Raw genomic sequence first — 15,846 nt, 5'->3', positions numbered from 1 at the left:
CTTGGCTAGCAAACAGCGAGTGCCTCTTTACTGTGGGTAGGCTGCTTTGCAGCCTTTTTCTTTTTTGCATCTGAAAAAGCCCTGATTCCGTACACACAATCAAGTAGAGAGTTCCCCTCCCCAGGGAGGAGTTCGCGGTTCCCGTGGCTTTCCTGCGGCCTCTGGCAGGTGCTGAGCGCTGGGCTTGTCTCCCCAGTGTACGGGAAGCCGGTTCTGCCGTCTGGCTCCACGTCCCCGTCCCCGCTGCCCTTCCTGCACGGCTCGCTGGCCCCGGGTGCCACGCAGCCCCCGCCTCCTGGGGAGAGCGCCGAGAAGGAGCCGGAGCCCGAGAGCCCCGCGCCGCCCGGGGACGGGGCCGTGGAGAGCCTGCCGCGGCCGCTCAGCCCCACCAAGCTGACGCCCATCGTGCACTCACCGCTGCGCTACCAGAGCGACGCCGACCTGGAGGCCCTGCGCAGGAAGCTGGCCAATGCGCCGCGGCCCCTGAAGAAGCGCAGCTCCATCACAGAGCCCGAGGGCCCTGGTGGGCCCAACATCCAGAAGCTGCTGTACCAGCGCTTCAACACGCTGGCTGGCGGCATGGAGGGTGCCCCCTTCTACCAGCCCAGCCCCTCGCAGGACTTCCTGGGCTCCTTGGCTGATGTGGACAATGGGAACACCACTGCCAACGGGAACCTGGGCGAGGCTGGCCCCACCCCGCTCCCCGCCCCACTCCCCTCCGAGCCCGCCCCCGCCTCTGACGCCAACGACAACCGGCTCCCTTCCCCTGAACCTGAGGGCCTGCTCTGTCCCCCAAACACCCACCAGACGGCTGAGCCGGCTGAGGATGACAACAACAACGTGGCCACGGCCCCGTCCACCGAGCAGGCCCCCAGCCCTGGGGCTGAGGCCCCCTCTCCAGGGGAGGAGCAGGCGCCCCCAGCCTTGCCGCTGTCTGTGGCCTCTACGGTGGGTGTCACCCTAGACCAGGGCACCGGCTTCCTGGTCAGCCAGCCAGAGCTGGTCAGGGACACACCTGGGTCGGGTGGTGCCGGACAGTGGAGCCAGCCTGGCCCCGGGGGCCCAAGGGTTCCTGAGGAAGGGGGGCATCGCTGGGATCAGGGCAGTCCGCTAGGGGAGGAGACCCTACTAAACAGAGCGCTGGGGGCAGAGCGGTGCCGGAGGAGCAGAGGGAGGTGGGAGCCTCTTGCCCTGAGCCCCTTGGCAGGGCAGGGGCAATTCAGCTCCGAGGTTCCCCTCGCTGCCTCCCTCAGACACCTGCAGAGACAGCCGGGCCCCCGAGGCAGAGCCGCCCCTGAGAGCCAGGCACAGGCTGGTCTGCAGTGCCCCCTTCTTGCTCGCTGGGGCTGCAGGCAGAGGCTCTGCGGGTGGAGCTCCGCCTCGGGCTCTAGGACCCCTCCTGCCTCCTCCGCTCCGCTCCCAGCCTGCTTGCGTGGGGTCGCTTTGAAATCCAAAGCACACTTTCTCCCCATAGAGCAAGCGGACCAACCTGAAGAAGCCCAACTCAGAGCGGACGGGGCACGGCTTGCGGGTCCGCTTCAACCCGCTGGCGCTGCTCCTGGACGCGTCTCTGGAGGGGGAGTTCGACCTGGTGCAAAGGGTCATCTACGAGGTGAGTGCGTGCCTGTGTGGGGCAGCGGCCCTGGCGGCGCCTGGCGGGGCTCACGCGCCATGTCCCGTGTCGTAGGTGGAGGACCCCAGCAAGCCCAACGACGAGGGCATCACCCCCCTGCACAACGCCGTCTGTGCCGGCCACCACCACATCGTGCGGTTCCTGCTGGACTTTGGGGTCAACGTGAACGCTGCCGACAGCGACGGCTGGTGAGGCCCCAGGGTGGGTGGGGGCAGAGGAGGAAAGGAGACAGGACGGCCGCACCCGGGCCGCGCCTCCTCCCCGTCACCTCTGTTCTCGCGTTGGTTTTGCCAAAGGCTCCGCTGTGATCATGCCTGTCACACGGCTGACCACGGAACCATTTGTTCTCAAGCGGCCAGAAAGCCTGTGTGGAGGGACCCGTGCCGTTGACTGTGAGCCTCAGGCCGCAGTCTGTGCCGCCGCCTGTGAACATCTGTTTCTTTATATTGTGGTAACGTACAGCCGTTACCATCACAGCTGCTGTGAGGGCCATGTCCACGGTGTGAGGGCATGTTCACGTCACACCACGAACAGGCAGTTTACAGGTTGCTTCTCGGTCCGCTCACCACCCAGCCTTTTGAGGTGTGGGTGTGGTGTGTTAGGGGCGGTGTGTGTGTATGTACAGTCTGTGTGTCCGTTGTAAAAGTGGGCGTAGAATCAGGTCCCTGCAAAGGCAGCAACACAGCAGCTGGCTGGGTCGTGAGCGCGTGCCCTGCAGGCCGCCCGGGACCTGGGCCGCGGGCAGGATGTGAGGCTGCCCTGTGCCCCCCAGGACGCCCCTGCACTGCGCCGCCTCTTGCAACAGCGTCCACCTCTGCAAGCAGCTGGTGGAGAGCGGCGCCGCCATCTTCGCCTCCACCATCAGCGACATCGAGACGGCTGCGGACAAGTGCGAGGAGATGGAGGAGGGCTATATCCAGTGCTCCCAGTTTCTATACGGTAAGGGCGTGGGCACATGCCCTCGGGTGCCGTTCCTGGGCCGCGGTGGGCACACACCATGCCCCTGCCTGGGCCAAGAGAAGCCCTGAGTTCACCCTTGGGGAAGCCCAGTCTGTCTCCGGGGAACAGAGGTCACTACGGCCCTTGGGCTCATCCCTGAAGACCTGTCACATTCTCATGGTCAGGATTCCATGCTGAGTTGCTCAAAACAAAGTCTTCCTCTCTCTGCCAGATGTTCTCTGTGCAGAGGAGGGGGACAGGGCGGCCAGGATGCCCTGGGCACGCAGCAGCCCGGAGCGAGGCCTCGAGGGTGGCGTCCCGGGTGGTCTCAGTCCCCACTCCGTGGACAGTGACGCACAGCAGGGCAGTGCCCCAGGCCCAGCCCCCAGGACAGGCTGTGCGGGGGCCGGGGGACGCCTGTGCCGGGAGGCGGCAGCCTGTCACTCTGGTGGAGCGTGCTTCCTGCCCCCTAGCGCACACAGGTCTTCAGTCATGGGCTTGTGAGTTATAAGTTTCACCCTAAGAAACACCACCTTTTTTTCTCCCTGGAGAAGAGCACAGTGACCCACTCCAGTGTTCTTGCCTGGAGAATCCCGTGGACAGAGGAGGCTGGTGGGCCAAGTTACTTAGGGTTGCAGAGTCGGACACGACTGAAGCAACTTAGCATGAACGCACCTTTGCTTCTGGACGTGAAGCTTCTGCCGCGGGCCTCTTCCTGGGACATGGAAGGGACTGGTGGCGTTATTCTGGGGGCCGCAGCCGGCCCAGCCTCTAAGCGCTCCGCTGCAGCCCCAGCGGGATGCCCGAGGCCAGCGGCGTCTCCGAGCCTGGTGCGGGCCCTCAGCAGCCTGCCCTGCAGACCTGACTGTCGGCTCTCCTGTCCCAGGCGTGCAGGAGAAGCTGGGTGTGATGAACAAAGGCGTGGTGTATGCCCTGTGGGCCTATGAGGCCCAGAACAGCGACGAGCTGACCTTCCGCGAAGGGGATGCGCTCACCATTCTGCGGCGCAAGGACGAGGTCGAGACCGACTGGTGGTGGGCTCGCCTCGGGGACCGGGAGGGCTACGTGCCCAGGAACCTGCTAGGGGTAAGGCCGTGCTGGAGCCCTCCTACTGCTGGGGGTGGGGCCCTCCTACTGCTCAGACCCCGGGGGCAAGACTGCCTTTCTCCAGGCTTCCTGGAAGCCGCGGGGAGTGGGGCGGGTCGGGGGGCATCTGCTCTGGGGGAGGCCTGTGGGGAGGCTGGAGCCCCTCGATGAGGGCTGCTCACAGCGTGTTCTGCTCCCGGGGCCCGCAGGCTGCGCCCTCTGCACCGATGGCCCCTCAGGCCCTGGGCCTCCCTCTGCTCTCTGCTCCGCGCCCAGTGGGCTGGCAGCTGCTCTCATCCTGCCGTCACTGGACACCGGTCCCGAGTGCCCTGAAAGAAAAAGGCACAGGGCCTCTGGGCGTTAGTAGGGTGTCTCCAGAGGGGGGTGGCCTCTGAGCGTCAGCCTGGCCTCGGCACAGGGCCCCTGCCCAGCGGTTGTCCCCTCGTCCTAAGCCCTGTCCATTGCCTCCCAGTTGTATCCACGGATCAAACCCCGACAGCGGACGCTGGCCTAAGCGTCCCCTGCAGCACCGCACAGGCTCGCCGGCAGCGGGGAGCACTCAGGCTGACTTGGCCATCTCCCGGAAGTGGACGCTGGACGCAGCTTCAGGGGCTCCCGCAGCAGACCGTTTCCGCGGTGTGAGGGCCCCCGGGTGAGGGTCTGCCCTCGGCTCAGAGAGAGGCCTTCACCTCCAAGGAGACTGAATTTTGCCAATTACTGTAAATCCAAATAAATACCCAGCTTTCTAAACCACCACCCTTGTTGCCAATAAGAAGCCCTGTCGTTGACCCCCGATTGGTTGCCAATGAAGACGATGCTCTTATGGACGTGGGCCCCAAGGCCCCCTCACCCCAGTATTGCCCCAGCCCCCCGAGAGAGCCTGCCAGCTGTGAGGCGCGCCCCTCGCTGGAGCCCCGCCCTCCTGTCCACCGGAAGTCAGAAGCCTGGTGCCATCCTCGCCTGCGTTTCTTCTCTCATCACCAAAGGAGCCCGTGTGGAGGTCTGTCTAGCGGGGTGTCTGAGGTGTGGGCTCCTTTCCCATTCCAGGCCTCGGTCTAGGTCACCAACAGGCCACAGGCACAAGGAACCTTAGGACCAGGTGACACCACCGGGTCAGAAGTTCAACACGGCGCCGCCTTCCTGCGGCCTCCCGTTGCCCCAGTGCCCGTGCCCCTCCCGGCGCTGTGAAGGCCCGGGCAGGGGGCGGGTGGATGGGGCCAGACTCCCCGGTCCCTCTGCCCCAGTTCCAGACTTACAGTGAGGCGCTTTCCCGAGATTTGAACTGTACGTACAGGCTTTTATATACCAAAAGTATTTTTTGACTAAACCACTCGAAACTATCAAAACCATGTTGGAAACGTTTTTTTTTCTCATTAAAGTCCAGGCCCTGAGCTTTATTTTCCATGTATGAGTCTCGTGTGTAATTTACGTATGGACATGTGTAGATCTTGGAGCACCGATTGTACAGTGTGCTCACGAGCAAGGCGCACCCGCGGGCAGCCTGTGCTGAGGCCGTGTACGCACGCAATAAACGCTGTCTCCCACGGGCGGCTTCGAGTCTTTGTTCTGGAGCCGGAGCTGAGCTGAGTGGGAAGCTCGGGTTGTCTGGACACACAGAGGCAAGGCCTGACCCTTACTTTCAAAATAAGTTTTAATCGTAAGCTTTATATACAAATTGTTGTACAGTTATTGTAAAGTGAAATAGTAAGTGAAAAGTACAAAATACAAAGCATGCTCCTTCCCCAGTGAAGTATCCGGGTTGGTTTGTGGCCCTGGGTTAGTGGCACGCCGAGCGGGCAGTGCAGGAAGCACACCAGTACACATCAGGCCAGGGGACCACTGCCCGGGTCACGGCTGTGGAAGGACCGGTGAGCATCAGGGGACCAGAACCTTCTAGTAAACATGGGCACTCATAAAAACAAGGCAGAGAGTATTAGCAGTAGTGTAGCTCAGCCTCCCCCCCCCCCGCAGTTAGGTATCAAGTGTCAGACAAGTTCTAAAGCGCGAATGGTCTGGAGCATTAACGGATCGTGTGCATATCGCACTAGGCAGGCTCCGAGGGCTTGGCTGCGTCTCCAGCACTTGTAGGGTTAGTCGTGCCTGTGCGCCCACGAGCAGGTGCTGCTGCCCCAAGCGGACCGTCCAGCCCGTGTGGCGTTACTGGTCCCGAGACTCGTAGAGGAGCTTGGCCGCCTGCAAGGTGACCAGAAAGAGGCGTGTGCCTGGCTGAGGCGGGCGGAGGCACCTCGGCGGGGCGGGGCGGGAGAGCGCGGAGCAGCAGGTACCTTATGCATGGCCGCCAGCCATGCCGTCGCCTGCCTCCTGCTGCCGTCGGCGTCCTCGCCGGCTGTCAGCGTCAGCTGCGTCAGCCCCTCCGCCCCCGGGGTCGTGTACTGCAGGGTCATGCCTATGGCCCTCGCGTTGCCTCCTGGAGTGGGAACAAGGTAAGGATGCCCCAAGTGGCCTTGAGCACCAGGGTGCCAGCTGCCCCAAAGCAGTGGCCCGGGCGCCCTCTCCCTGACTCTGGTGCTGGCCTCACAGCTGGCCTCTCGGTGGGGCCTGTGTCAGGGCGGTGGCTGCCTGGTGGCCGACCCTGAGCTCACAGGGTGGACAGGGGCCCGGGTCAAACATTTGCGCCCCATGGATGAGACCCTGCACGAGACTACACCCGCCTGTCGTGCTGGCCTCACACCCACCCCACCGCCAAGCACCAGAGTCAAAGCGGAGGAGCCACGCCACCGCAGGACACGAGCTCCTGGAAGGCTGTCTTTGGGGGGTGACTGCGCGACAACCGCCTAGCGCCAGTCCCTGCAGCTCAGAACCCAGCCCGAAGTGCCAAGCCTGCAAGGCTTTTTTCACAAGCCGCGGTCCCAGCTGTGTCAGCCGGCTTACCCCGGCCTGGGCTCTCTGAAGGGGCGCCACCCCGCCACCCACACCCCCGCTCTGGGGCAGCCCACTGCGTTCTGCCCACCACCTGCTCCTGGAAGGGGTCTTTCCTGATTCCTGTGACTGTTGTTGCATTTTGAGAGCCTGTGGCCGGCAGGGCTGAACCGACGTTCATCCCGACCCTCGACAGAAAGTGGGCAACCCTGCTGTGGACAGCGCAGGCGCGGGGACCCTCCCTGCCCTCCACCGCCCCCCGCACCTCCGCTCCGGAACACGGTTCTGAGCACTGATGGTTCCAGGAAACCGGGCAGAGGAGGGGTCCCTGCGCTCCCGGAGCCGCCACAAGGGGGCGCGGCGCCAGCAGCCCCGGCCCCGCCCCCGGCCCCGCCCCCCGGGGAAACCCGCCCCCCGAAGCGGCCGCACGGAGCTCGCAAGCCGGAGCAGGGCTCCCCCTCAGGAGAGAACAGCCGAGCCCAGGGGACAGACGGCTTCACGGTTTGGCCGCCTCAGGTCTCACAGGGAGCCCCCCTCCCCGCCCCGCAGACACGCTGACCTTCGGCGGCGGGCCGGCTGGCGGGGAGGCTGGTGTGAGAGAGAGTGTCTTTACGGCAGGCAGGCAGGCAGGCAGGCAGGCAGGAGAGGACAGCAAGGCCGGTCAGAAATCAGAGAGAGGGCTCGGGTCAGCCTCCGCGCTCGGACCCGAGGCCCAGGAGGGACTTCAGGGGAGAGGGTCGAGCTCCCCGAGGAGGGCCGTCTCCGCAGACCCTGGGGGGCGGCGGCGATGGGGGCCCCGCCGCAGGCTCTGGGGAACCGGGTGATGCCAGCCCGAGAGATGGGAAGGAAGAGCGCGGAGTGCACGTCCAGGGAACCTCCTCTCCGCCTCACACGCCCGCGAGTGGAGCCCCGGAGCCCCCCGGCCCGCGGCGCCTACCTCCGGGAGGGAGACCCTCCGTGAGCATCTGCACGGCGGCGATGCGCGCCACCTCCACCTCGCGGTGACCGTCCCCGTCCCCGTCCCCGTCCAGAAGCAGGAACCTGCGGCAGACAGAGGCGTCCGTGCCACGGCCCTCCGAGGCTCCGGGCGCCCAGTGCCAGGGGAGAAGCACCCGCCCTCACCTCTGGTTGCTGGAAAGACGGCAGACCATCGTGTCCGGCTTCTCGGAGTTCTCGAAAGTCACGAGGAAGGTGGCTCCTGCGGAGGGGAGCAGACGTGAGCACGCGGTAGCCCCCCCCCGCGCCGCCCCCTCCAGGCCAGGGACACGCAGAGAAGACAGAAGGGGGCGAGGCGGCGGCGGGAAGGGCGTGACGGGGTCGGGGTGCAATGCCGGAGGCCAGAAGCGTCGCCTGGGGCTCCCCCGGGCCGGATCGCAGGGCGCTGACCTGCCCCCAGGGGACCCCCAGAGCAGCCCGGCCAGGACGGCCTGCGGGCCGGGGGTTGGGGAGAGGGCTGCCAGGTCCTGGGGGCTCCGCCCGCCCGGAGCCCCGGGGCGGCTGGGACCACACCCGGCGGAGTCCCACCCACCGACCCCGCTCGCCCGGCGCTCACCGCTCAGCAGCAGCTTGAGCTGCCGGTCGTAGAAGTCGGCCTCGCGCCGCGACACCGGCGCGCACCCGGCGCACTGCCGCACGGGGTCCACGAAGCACATGCGCCGCAGCGCCACCTTCTGGCCGCAGCACTTGTCGCAGAAGCACTTCCCGCACCGGCGGCAGTGGTGCTGGGGACGCGGGCACGGGCGTGAACACCCCGCAGACCGCAGGCACCAGCGGCCACCGCGATGCCTCGAGGGCCCCGCCCCCACACCGCACCTGGGCCGCCCTCCTGCCCCGCCCAGCTCACCTTCCTGGTGAGAAAGTCAAACTTGGTGTCACACTGCATGCACCTCGGGCACTAGGAGACAAGGGGACAGGGGTCAGGCCGCGCGGCCTGCTCCTCCAGGAGCCCCCCCGGCCGCCAGCACCCAGGCTCGGCCAGGAGACACCGCAGCTGGGGCAGCGGTCAGCCGGCAGAGGTGGGGCCAGGCCCGGCCGCCCGGGGCTCCGGGGGGGAGCCTGGGACAGTGCTCCCAGCACCGGCCAGGGCCCAGCCTGGAGACGGCCACGTCGCCACCCAGCCACAACCACAGGAGCGCCCAGACCTGTCAGCTGACCGTGGGGACGGGCTGTCCCCACGTGGCGAGGCCCGGCCTCCGTGGTGGGAAAGCTGCTCACTGCAAAGATGGGGGATGTGAAATGCCGCCACCGGTCAGGGGGCCAGGCGTCCTGACCATGTGACTGTCGCCTAACCCGCCCGCCCCCAGTCAGTCCTGGCCAGCAGGGCCAACCCCTCCGCCCTGCCCTGAGCGTCCTCTGCCGGCTTCACTCGGGGCAGCCAGAACCCAGGCAGGCTCTGCTCTGGCTCCCAAGACAGGCCTTGACCTTGACACCCTCCCCCTCCCCGCAGGCCCAACTCAGCCTAAAGCCGAGGCCAGTGCCCTTCTCCAGGGGAGGGTGGTGGGCAAGGCCAGTCTGCAGATGCCCCCTGCCGCAGACCGCCACGGCACTGCACTGAACAGCCATCTAAGCTTTAAGTGATCCATGACTGATGTTTTGTTTTCTCTCTGTTTTTCAGCGGCTTTCCCGCCCTGGGACACAGGGCCTGGCCCTCCAGAATCACCCGCAGGGTCTGCCCGCCTCGGGCAGGAGCTGGCGGATCCCAGGGCTGCTGCCCCCACCAGCCCCACCACTGCCTCTCCCTGTCACTTCTGGAACTTTCCGTGTTTGGCAATCAGGTCTCCACCTGGGGCAGGGCCTCTGTGTGCCACACTCTTCTGTGACCTCACACATCTGCCGCAGAGTCTGCGGGATGAGGGTGCAGTCGTGGAGGCTGACCCAGCTCCCCCCTTGCCGGGAGGCTCACATCTGAGCAACTGAGAGACCAAGTTCTAAACTAAGACCACAGCAGAAGGTAAAATACAATCCCTGAAAAATATTAGTGAGCTAGACTTTTTGTATTAATCTAAATAAACCAATGAGATTATTCAGAAAACAGATTTTTAAACAAGGTAATTTTCCTAGGGATTATATAAGAGAAAAGAAGCTTTTAAAATTATGAAGAGAATGATTTGATATGAAAATAAAATTAAATAAAGAAATAAGAGTAGCGGATGAAGACGTTAGAGTCAAGAGTTCATACCTGGTCTGAGACCAGCTACACCGAAAGGAGACGCCAGCCCAGGCCCGGGCCCGGCACTGTGCCCTGAGCAGCTGACTGGACCCAGAGGAGAGGCCCCGGGGTAGGAGACCGCCATCCGGGAGACAGTCCAGAAACCAGGGACCAGCAGCCTGCCCCCCGCCCCCCGCGAGGCCAAAGGCCCTGGAGACGCCTGCCCCTGAGGCCACACACACCAGGCCTGTCCCCATGGCACCCCTGGGGCGGGCGGGGGCTGATCTCAGAGGAGACATACAGGTGTGCACACACAGACACACTGCACGGGTGTGTGGCCCCTGCCAGATCCTCCCGGGCTGCCCCTTCCCCAGGTCAATAACGAGCCGCCAGCCACCTTCAGGGCCCCTGCGCTGCCCCCCAGGGCTCTCACCCCACAGACAGGGGAGGGAGCTGGTGGTAAGGCGAGGGGTCTCCACAGATGTCCACGAGAGGACGGGGTGGGGGGAGCGGGGGGAGGCGGTCAGGGGTCAGAGCCAGGCAGCCCTGACCCGACCCCTCGCTGCTCTAGGGAGCCAGCAGCTGACTGGCGCCCACCCTGCAGATGCAGGAGACTTCTGACGATGCCAGGGGTTAAGTGAGGCGACAAGGGATGATAAAGGAAGAAACCAGAAAGGTCCACAGGAAGCCGGGCCGGAACAAAGGAGGCCTTCGGAAACTGTGGGGCACCCCTTGGCAGCCCAGCGCAGAGGCCCTGGAGGACTGCTCGGAGACAGCGGTCTCTGCCGACCAGCTGCCCTGGGAGCCCTGGGAGTGCTCAGGTGGCTCCTTCAAAGTACCACAGAAGACAGACTGGAGAGATTAAAGGAATGTTTCAAGAGAAGCGACTAGAAAGGATGGAGCTTTAGGACAGCCGCCCGCCCTCCCTCTGAGGCTGGAGCGACAGGGGACCGCCGCCCACGCTGTCCTCCCAGACGCCAGGCTCCCACGTAAGAGCTTCTCAGACTCCTCGAGAAGTAAATCATAAAGGTAAGTTTCAAAGTTACACGTATTAACACATCTTTGTTGAAAAGCAACCATTTTTAAAGAGTAAAAAAACTCCTATAAATATAAAATAAATCCATGTCAAAGATTTAACTCAATTAACTGAAGGAAGCACTGAAATATTAAAAAGACAAGCTCACAGGGAAATCTGAGGAGCAGACCCACAGCAGCCCCAGGGACGAGGTGAGTCTGACAATACGGTTTAAGGGGGGGTGCTGAGGAGAGGAGGGACGGGCGCCTCCCAGGACTGCCACCTCCCAGGACGGGCCTCGCCTCTCCTGCAGAACCTGGGCGCGGACGCCTCCCGAAGGAGCGCCCCACCGGCCACGGGAGCCGTGGGCAGCTCCTGAGCGAGCGGGCAGGCCTGTGGGGCCTGGCCCCCCCACCACGAGGGATCCACCTGGGATCCCAGAGGCCAGAGACAGGGACCCCTCGGGCAGTGTTCTCGGAAAGCGTCCTGCAAAGAGCGCCCTCCTCACGTGCCCTGGAGGAGATGCACAGACACCCCAGCCACCCTCCACAAGCCAGACAGGGGCTGCAGGCGGGACCCACACACCTGCTGGTCCCCTCACTGACCGAAACGACGTGCGCATGAGCCTCACTTGATGCAACGTTCATTAATCTCTCCTTCCTTCAGGCCCTTGAACTCTGACCCACCTCTTAGCCTGAGACAGTCCAGGGGTGATGCGCCCGAACTGCTCTCAGATCACACCAGCTGCCCCCTGCCTGCCCCTCCCACCCTGCTCCCCAAAGCCTGGGCTGCGCCCCCCATGGAGAAGCCCCTGCTGTCTGCCCCTGGACAGCCTGTGGATCCCCTGGTCGGAACCACCCCACAATGACCCTCTGAAACATAATCTCTCCCCACCCAAGTCCAACTTTGCTTCTTGTTTGACACCCCGTGGCCCCCATTTGCCCCTGCAGAGCATCTGATGTCAAGACTACTACTATCTGCTCAGACCACCGCACAGCTGCACTCGTCTCACACGCTAGCAAAGCAACGCTCAAAATCCTCCAAGCCAGGCTTCAACAGTACGTGAACGTGAACTTCCAGATGTTCCCGATGGATTTAGAAAAGGCAGAGGAACCAGGGATCAAATTGCCAACATCCACTGGATCATAGAAAAAGCAAGAGAGTTCCAGAAAAACACCTATTTCTGCTTTATTGACTATGCCAAAGCCTTTGACTGTGTGGATCACAACGAACTGTGGAAAATTCTGAAAGAGATGGGAATACCAGACCATCTGACCTGCCTCCTGAGAAACCTATATGCAGGTCAGGAAGCAACAGTTAGAACCGGACACGGAACAATGGACTGGTTCCAAATCGGGAAAGGAGTACATCAAGGCTGTATACTGTCATCCTGCTTATTTAACTTACATGCAGAGTACATCATGCGAAATGCCAGGTTGGATGAAGCACAAGCTGGAATCCAGATTGCCAGGAGAAATTATCAATAGCCTCAGATATGCAGATGACACCACCCTAATGGCAGAAAGCGAAGAGGAACTAAAGAGCCTCTTGATGAAAGTGAAAGAGGAGAGTGAAAAAGTTGGCTTAAAGCTCAACCTTCAGAAAACGAAGATCATGGCATCTGATCCCATCATTTCATGGCAAATAGATGAGGAAACAGTGTCAGACTTTATTTTCTGGGCTCCAAAATCACTGCAGATGGTGACTGCAGCCATGAAATTAAAAGATGCTTGCTCCTTGGCAGAAAAGCTATGACAAATCTAGACAGCATATTAAAAAACAGAGACATTACTTTGGCAATAAAGGTCCGTCTAGTCAAGGCTATGGTTTTTCCAGTGGTCATGTACGGATGTGAGAGTTGGACTGTGAAGAAAGCTGAGCACCAAAGAATTGATGCTTTTGAACTGTGGTGTTGGAGAAGACTCTTGAGAGTTTCTTGGACTGCAAGGAGATCCAACCAGTCCATCCTAAAGGAAATCAGTCCTGAATATTCATTGGAAGGACTGATGCTGAAGCTGAAACTCCAATTCTGTGGCCACCTGATGCGAAGAGCTGACTCATTTGAAAAGACCCTGATGCTGGGAGGGATTGAAGGCAAGAAGAGAAGGGGACGACAGAGGATGAGATGGTTGGATGGCATCACTGATTCAATGGACATGAGTTTGAGCAAACTCCGGGAGTTGGTGATGGACAGGGAGGCCTGGCATGCTGCAGTCCACAGAGTCACAAAGAGTTGGACATGACTGAGCTACTGAACTGAACTGACATCAAAACAATAGCACAGAGCCACCGTCGCCGTTGTTACACCCAAGACGGCAGGAAAGGGCGCGTGCGCACAGGTCACAGCAGTCTCCGACGGCTGCATACCCACTCTCCTTGCTGCGGGACACGTGGGTACAGTCACACGAGGCTCGAGCTAGGCCCAGGCCTCCTGCCACTCCCCCATGTCCCCCCACTGCCCCCCCAACCTCACAAGCTCTTGGAGGCACACAGAAAAGCGAGTCCGTTATTTCTGGGGGCAGGAACCCCTCTGAGAAGCCAAGAGTCACAGATAACGCACACCCCCAAGTTCTCCAGCATCTGTAAGGGATGTCCCCATGGGCCCGAGGTACCAAGGTGGCACAGGGCCGAGCACCAAGTCAACAGTCGACAGACCCCAAGGAACGATGGGTGCCGGACGGTTCCATACATGACCGGACACTCGTCCCCACGCAGCCGAGTGGAGGCGGGTGAAGCGGGGACAGCATGTCCCCCCCATGCTCTCCCTACACCCTCTCCCTGCCTGTTCCAAACCACACACACACTGGGATCGTGGCCCCGAAGCACAGGGTGAGCTGGGCACTGCTGAACCGGGAGGGCAGCAGGGGAACCCCCACCTCCCCCAAGCCACCCCAGGTCAGATAGAAGCCAGCCTCCATCCGACTCTCCCAGCCCGAGCTGCCCCACCCCAGCCAGCTCTCCTCCAGTACACTCCCCTCGGTCACTGCAAACGCGCCCCTGCCCGGTACATGTCCACACTCACTTCCTCAAACTCGGGTCACGGCCACTGGGAAGCCTCCTCCCCTCCTCAGAGCTCCCTCCGCCTTCTTTGGCTGCTGAGACGGCAAATTGGGGTGTGTTACTGGAAAGCACGAGAAACTTCCACTGGGGAGGGAGCGCCGAGGGGGACAGCACCTCTGCCTGACTCCTCCACCTTTCCCGGGAGCCCGCAGACCCCAGTCCGGGCCCCCACGCCCCACTGCTCAGAGAGGACACCCGAGGCAGCAAGGGGGTCGTTTCAGGAAAGAACAAAGGGCCCCGAAGACGGACAGAGGGGCCCCAGAGCGAACTGAAGAGCCAAAGTGCAGGGCATCCAGGCGGCTTCCACTCACACACGGTCCTTGCTGTGAGCATTTCACGGGGATCAGTCGGGGGGAGAAATGTCTAAAATGGCCCTGGGGACACCACCAGAAAAGGCTGACACGCTGGCCTGCCTGAGGGGGTGGAGGTGCTGTGGGCCCCGCGACTGGCCCGTCCTGGCTCCGCCCCCCACGATGGAGACGATTCGATCGGCTGGACCTCAGCCCCTTCACCTGCCGCCTCCCAGGCCAGGCGGTGCTGCTGTGACTTCCCTCTGAGCCGTAATGACACCTGCCAGGTTCCCTCACCGATTCAGTTAAACGAGCTCCCGGACACGTGCTGGCTTAGAGAATGAGAGCTGTGATGTTCCCTTTTTCTTTCTTTAACCACCTTTCAACGGCACTAACCAAGGGCACCGTGTGAGGAAAAGTACATTCCGCGAGTTCAGAGACCGCAAGCACCCGGAGGAGAAACGCAGAAACGGAAGAGCACAACTGGGGCGACAAGAGGCCCGAGAGGAGGGGCCGACGGGGCCAGCCCAGCCCAGTGACCCCCGCGGCCCCGGCCCAGCGCCCTGCCCTCTTGGAGCACCGCGGGCTGGGCTCGCTGACCAGGGGGCGGAGGGAATGAACCCTCCCCTCCCAGCGGGCCAACCGCCCCTCCCTAGCTTGTGAGCTCTCCGGTGCCTGGAAAACACCCGATCGCATTCCTCCCGTACCTCCCCACCCTTCCCTGCGGAAAACTTGCCACCGCGATTCCCGGGGCAGGGAGGAAAAGCGGTCAGCTAGAACACGAGGGGCTGTAACTTAAAGTTTGTTTCCAAAGCGTGGTCTTTTCCCGTCTCTTAGACGCTCGAGATTGACACGAACGCACCAGGCTTCTCCGCCAGCCTTCGCACAGCTGAGAGCCACTGGCTTACGGGATCCGGTCCAAACTCCTGAGCGCAGCACACAAGGGCACAGAGGTGCCGCCCCGCCCCGCCGGGAGCAGGTGCGACTCCCCAGGCAGGACGCCCTGCAGACGCCCCGCCTGGAGACGCTCGCTCACACCCAGCACCCCCCAGCACCGCAGGCCACGGCGAGGGCCCTGCCCGAGGGCCGATCGCAGAGGAACGCTGCCCTCCCCACGTCCCCGCGCGGGGAGGGGGAGCCAACTGTCAGAAAAGTTCCAGCCCAGCAGCTCGACCGCGGGAGGCGGCCGGTCCACAGACGACGGCGCAGGGGGCAGGGCCCGGGCGGAATCACGGAGGGATGTCGGGGTGGGGGGGCCGCGCACCCGCGAAAAGGGCCAGGCGGAGCGCCCGGGCGGGGGTGGAGCCGGGGATCCGCCAGGGAGCTCCGCCGGGGCCGGGGGCGCGGGGAGCCGAGGGCGGGGCGCCCCGCCCGGGGAGGTCGGGCGGGCCCGGGGAGCCGGCGCGGACGCCAGGTGGGCCGGCGTAGCGGCCGGGGTCCCGGGACTGGCGGGCGGCCGCGACCTACCTCCTTGTCCGGGACCCACGGCGGCTCCTCCAGGCCGAAGGGGCTGCCGTAGGCGCGGTGCTCAGGCACCATGCGCAGGCCGCTGGGGGAGCGCACCAGCTTCTTGGCGTCGCGGCGCGCGGCCACCTCGGAGGACATGACGCCGCCTGAGCGCTCGCCCGCCGCCCGCTGCCCGCCGCCCGCTGCCCGCCGCCAGCTGCCCGGCCCGAGCCCCACGGGAGCCCCGCCCCGCTCCGCCAGCATGGCTGACAGCGTTCGCGTCCAGTCGCCACGCCAGGCCCAGAGCGCGGACCAATCGGCGCCAGGGATCCGCCCCGCCGCCGCGTGC

General features: G+C 63.4%; 2 protein-coding genes across 5 annotated transcripts in view; one reads left to right on the top strand and one right to left on the bottom strand.

Moving 5' to 3' along the window:
• The window catches only part of PPP1R13B (protein phosphatase 1 regulatory subunit 13B), a 75,377-nt gene extending 70,322 nt beyond the window's left edge, over positions 1–5,055 (top strand). For all 3 annotated transcript variants that reach the window (XM_070358052.1, XM_070358051.1, XM_070358053.1), the window contains 6 exons: positions 197–948; positions 1,475–1,612; positions 1,688–1,821; positions 2,406–2,572; positions 3,459–3,658; positions 4,131–5,055. In XM_070358052.1, the coding sequence (XP_070214153.1) occupies positions 197–948; positions 1,475–1,612; positions 1,688–1,821; positions 2,406–2,572; positions 3,459–3,658; positions 4,131–4,172 (1,433 nt within the window). In that variant the 3' untranslated portion in view covers positions 4,173–5,055. The remainder of the gene's footprint in view (positions 1–196; positions 949–1,474; positions 1,613–1,687; positions 1,822–2,405; positions 2,573–3,458; positions 3,659–4,130) is intronic.
• Positions 5,056–5,290: 235 nt separating this feature from the next.
• Positions 5,291–15,745, bottom strand: ZFYVE21 (zinc finger FYVE-type containing 21). Of its 2 annotated transcripts, XM_070358074.1 has the most exons (8): positions 15,519–15,742; positions 8,382–8,432; positions 8,091–8,259; positions 7,661–7,736; positions 7,476–7,579; positions 7,098–7,145; positions 5,944–6,086; positions 5,291–5,851 (listed from the first exon to the last, which is right to left on the bottom strand). In XM_070358074.1, exons 1-8 carry the CDS (start codon positions 15,654–15,656, stop codon positions 5,816–5,818), a joined length of 765 nt encoding a protein of 254 aa, XP_070214175.1. In that variant the 5' UTR covers positions 15,657–15,742; the 3' UTR covers positions 5,291–5,815. The 2 variants fall into 2 exon arrangements, with proteins under 2 accessions (XP_070214175.1, XP_070214176.1); XM_070358075.1 differs by lacking the exon at positions 7,098–7,145 and having other exon boundaries at positions 15,519–15,745.
• Between the last annotated feature and the right edge of the window lie 101 nt (positions 15,746–15,846).

This window comes from Bos mutus, chromosome 21 (assembly GCF_027580195.1).
Source record: "Bos mutus isolate GX-2022 chromosome 21, NWIPB_WYAK_1.1, whole genome shotgun sequence".
Taxonomy (NCBI): Eukaryota; Metazoa; Chordata; class Mammalia; order Artiodactyla; family Bovidae; genus Bos; species Bos mutus.
Note: the sequence above shows the minus strand (reverse complement) of the source record. Positions and strands in the feature narration are given on the sequence as shown.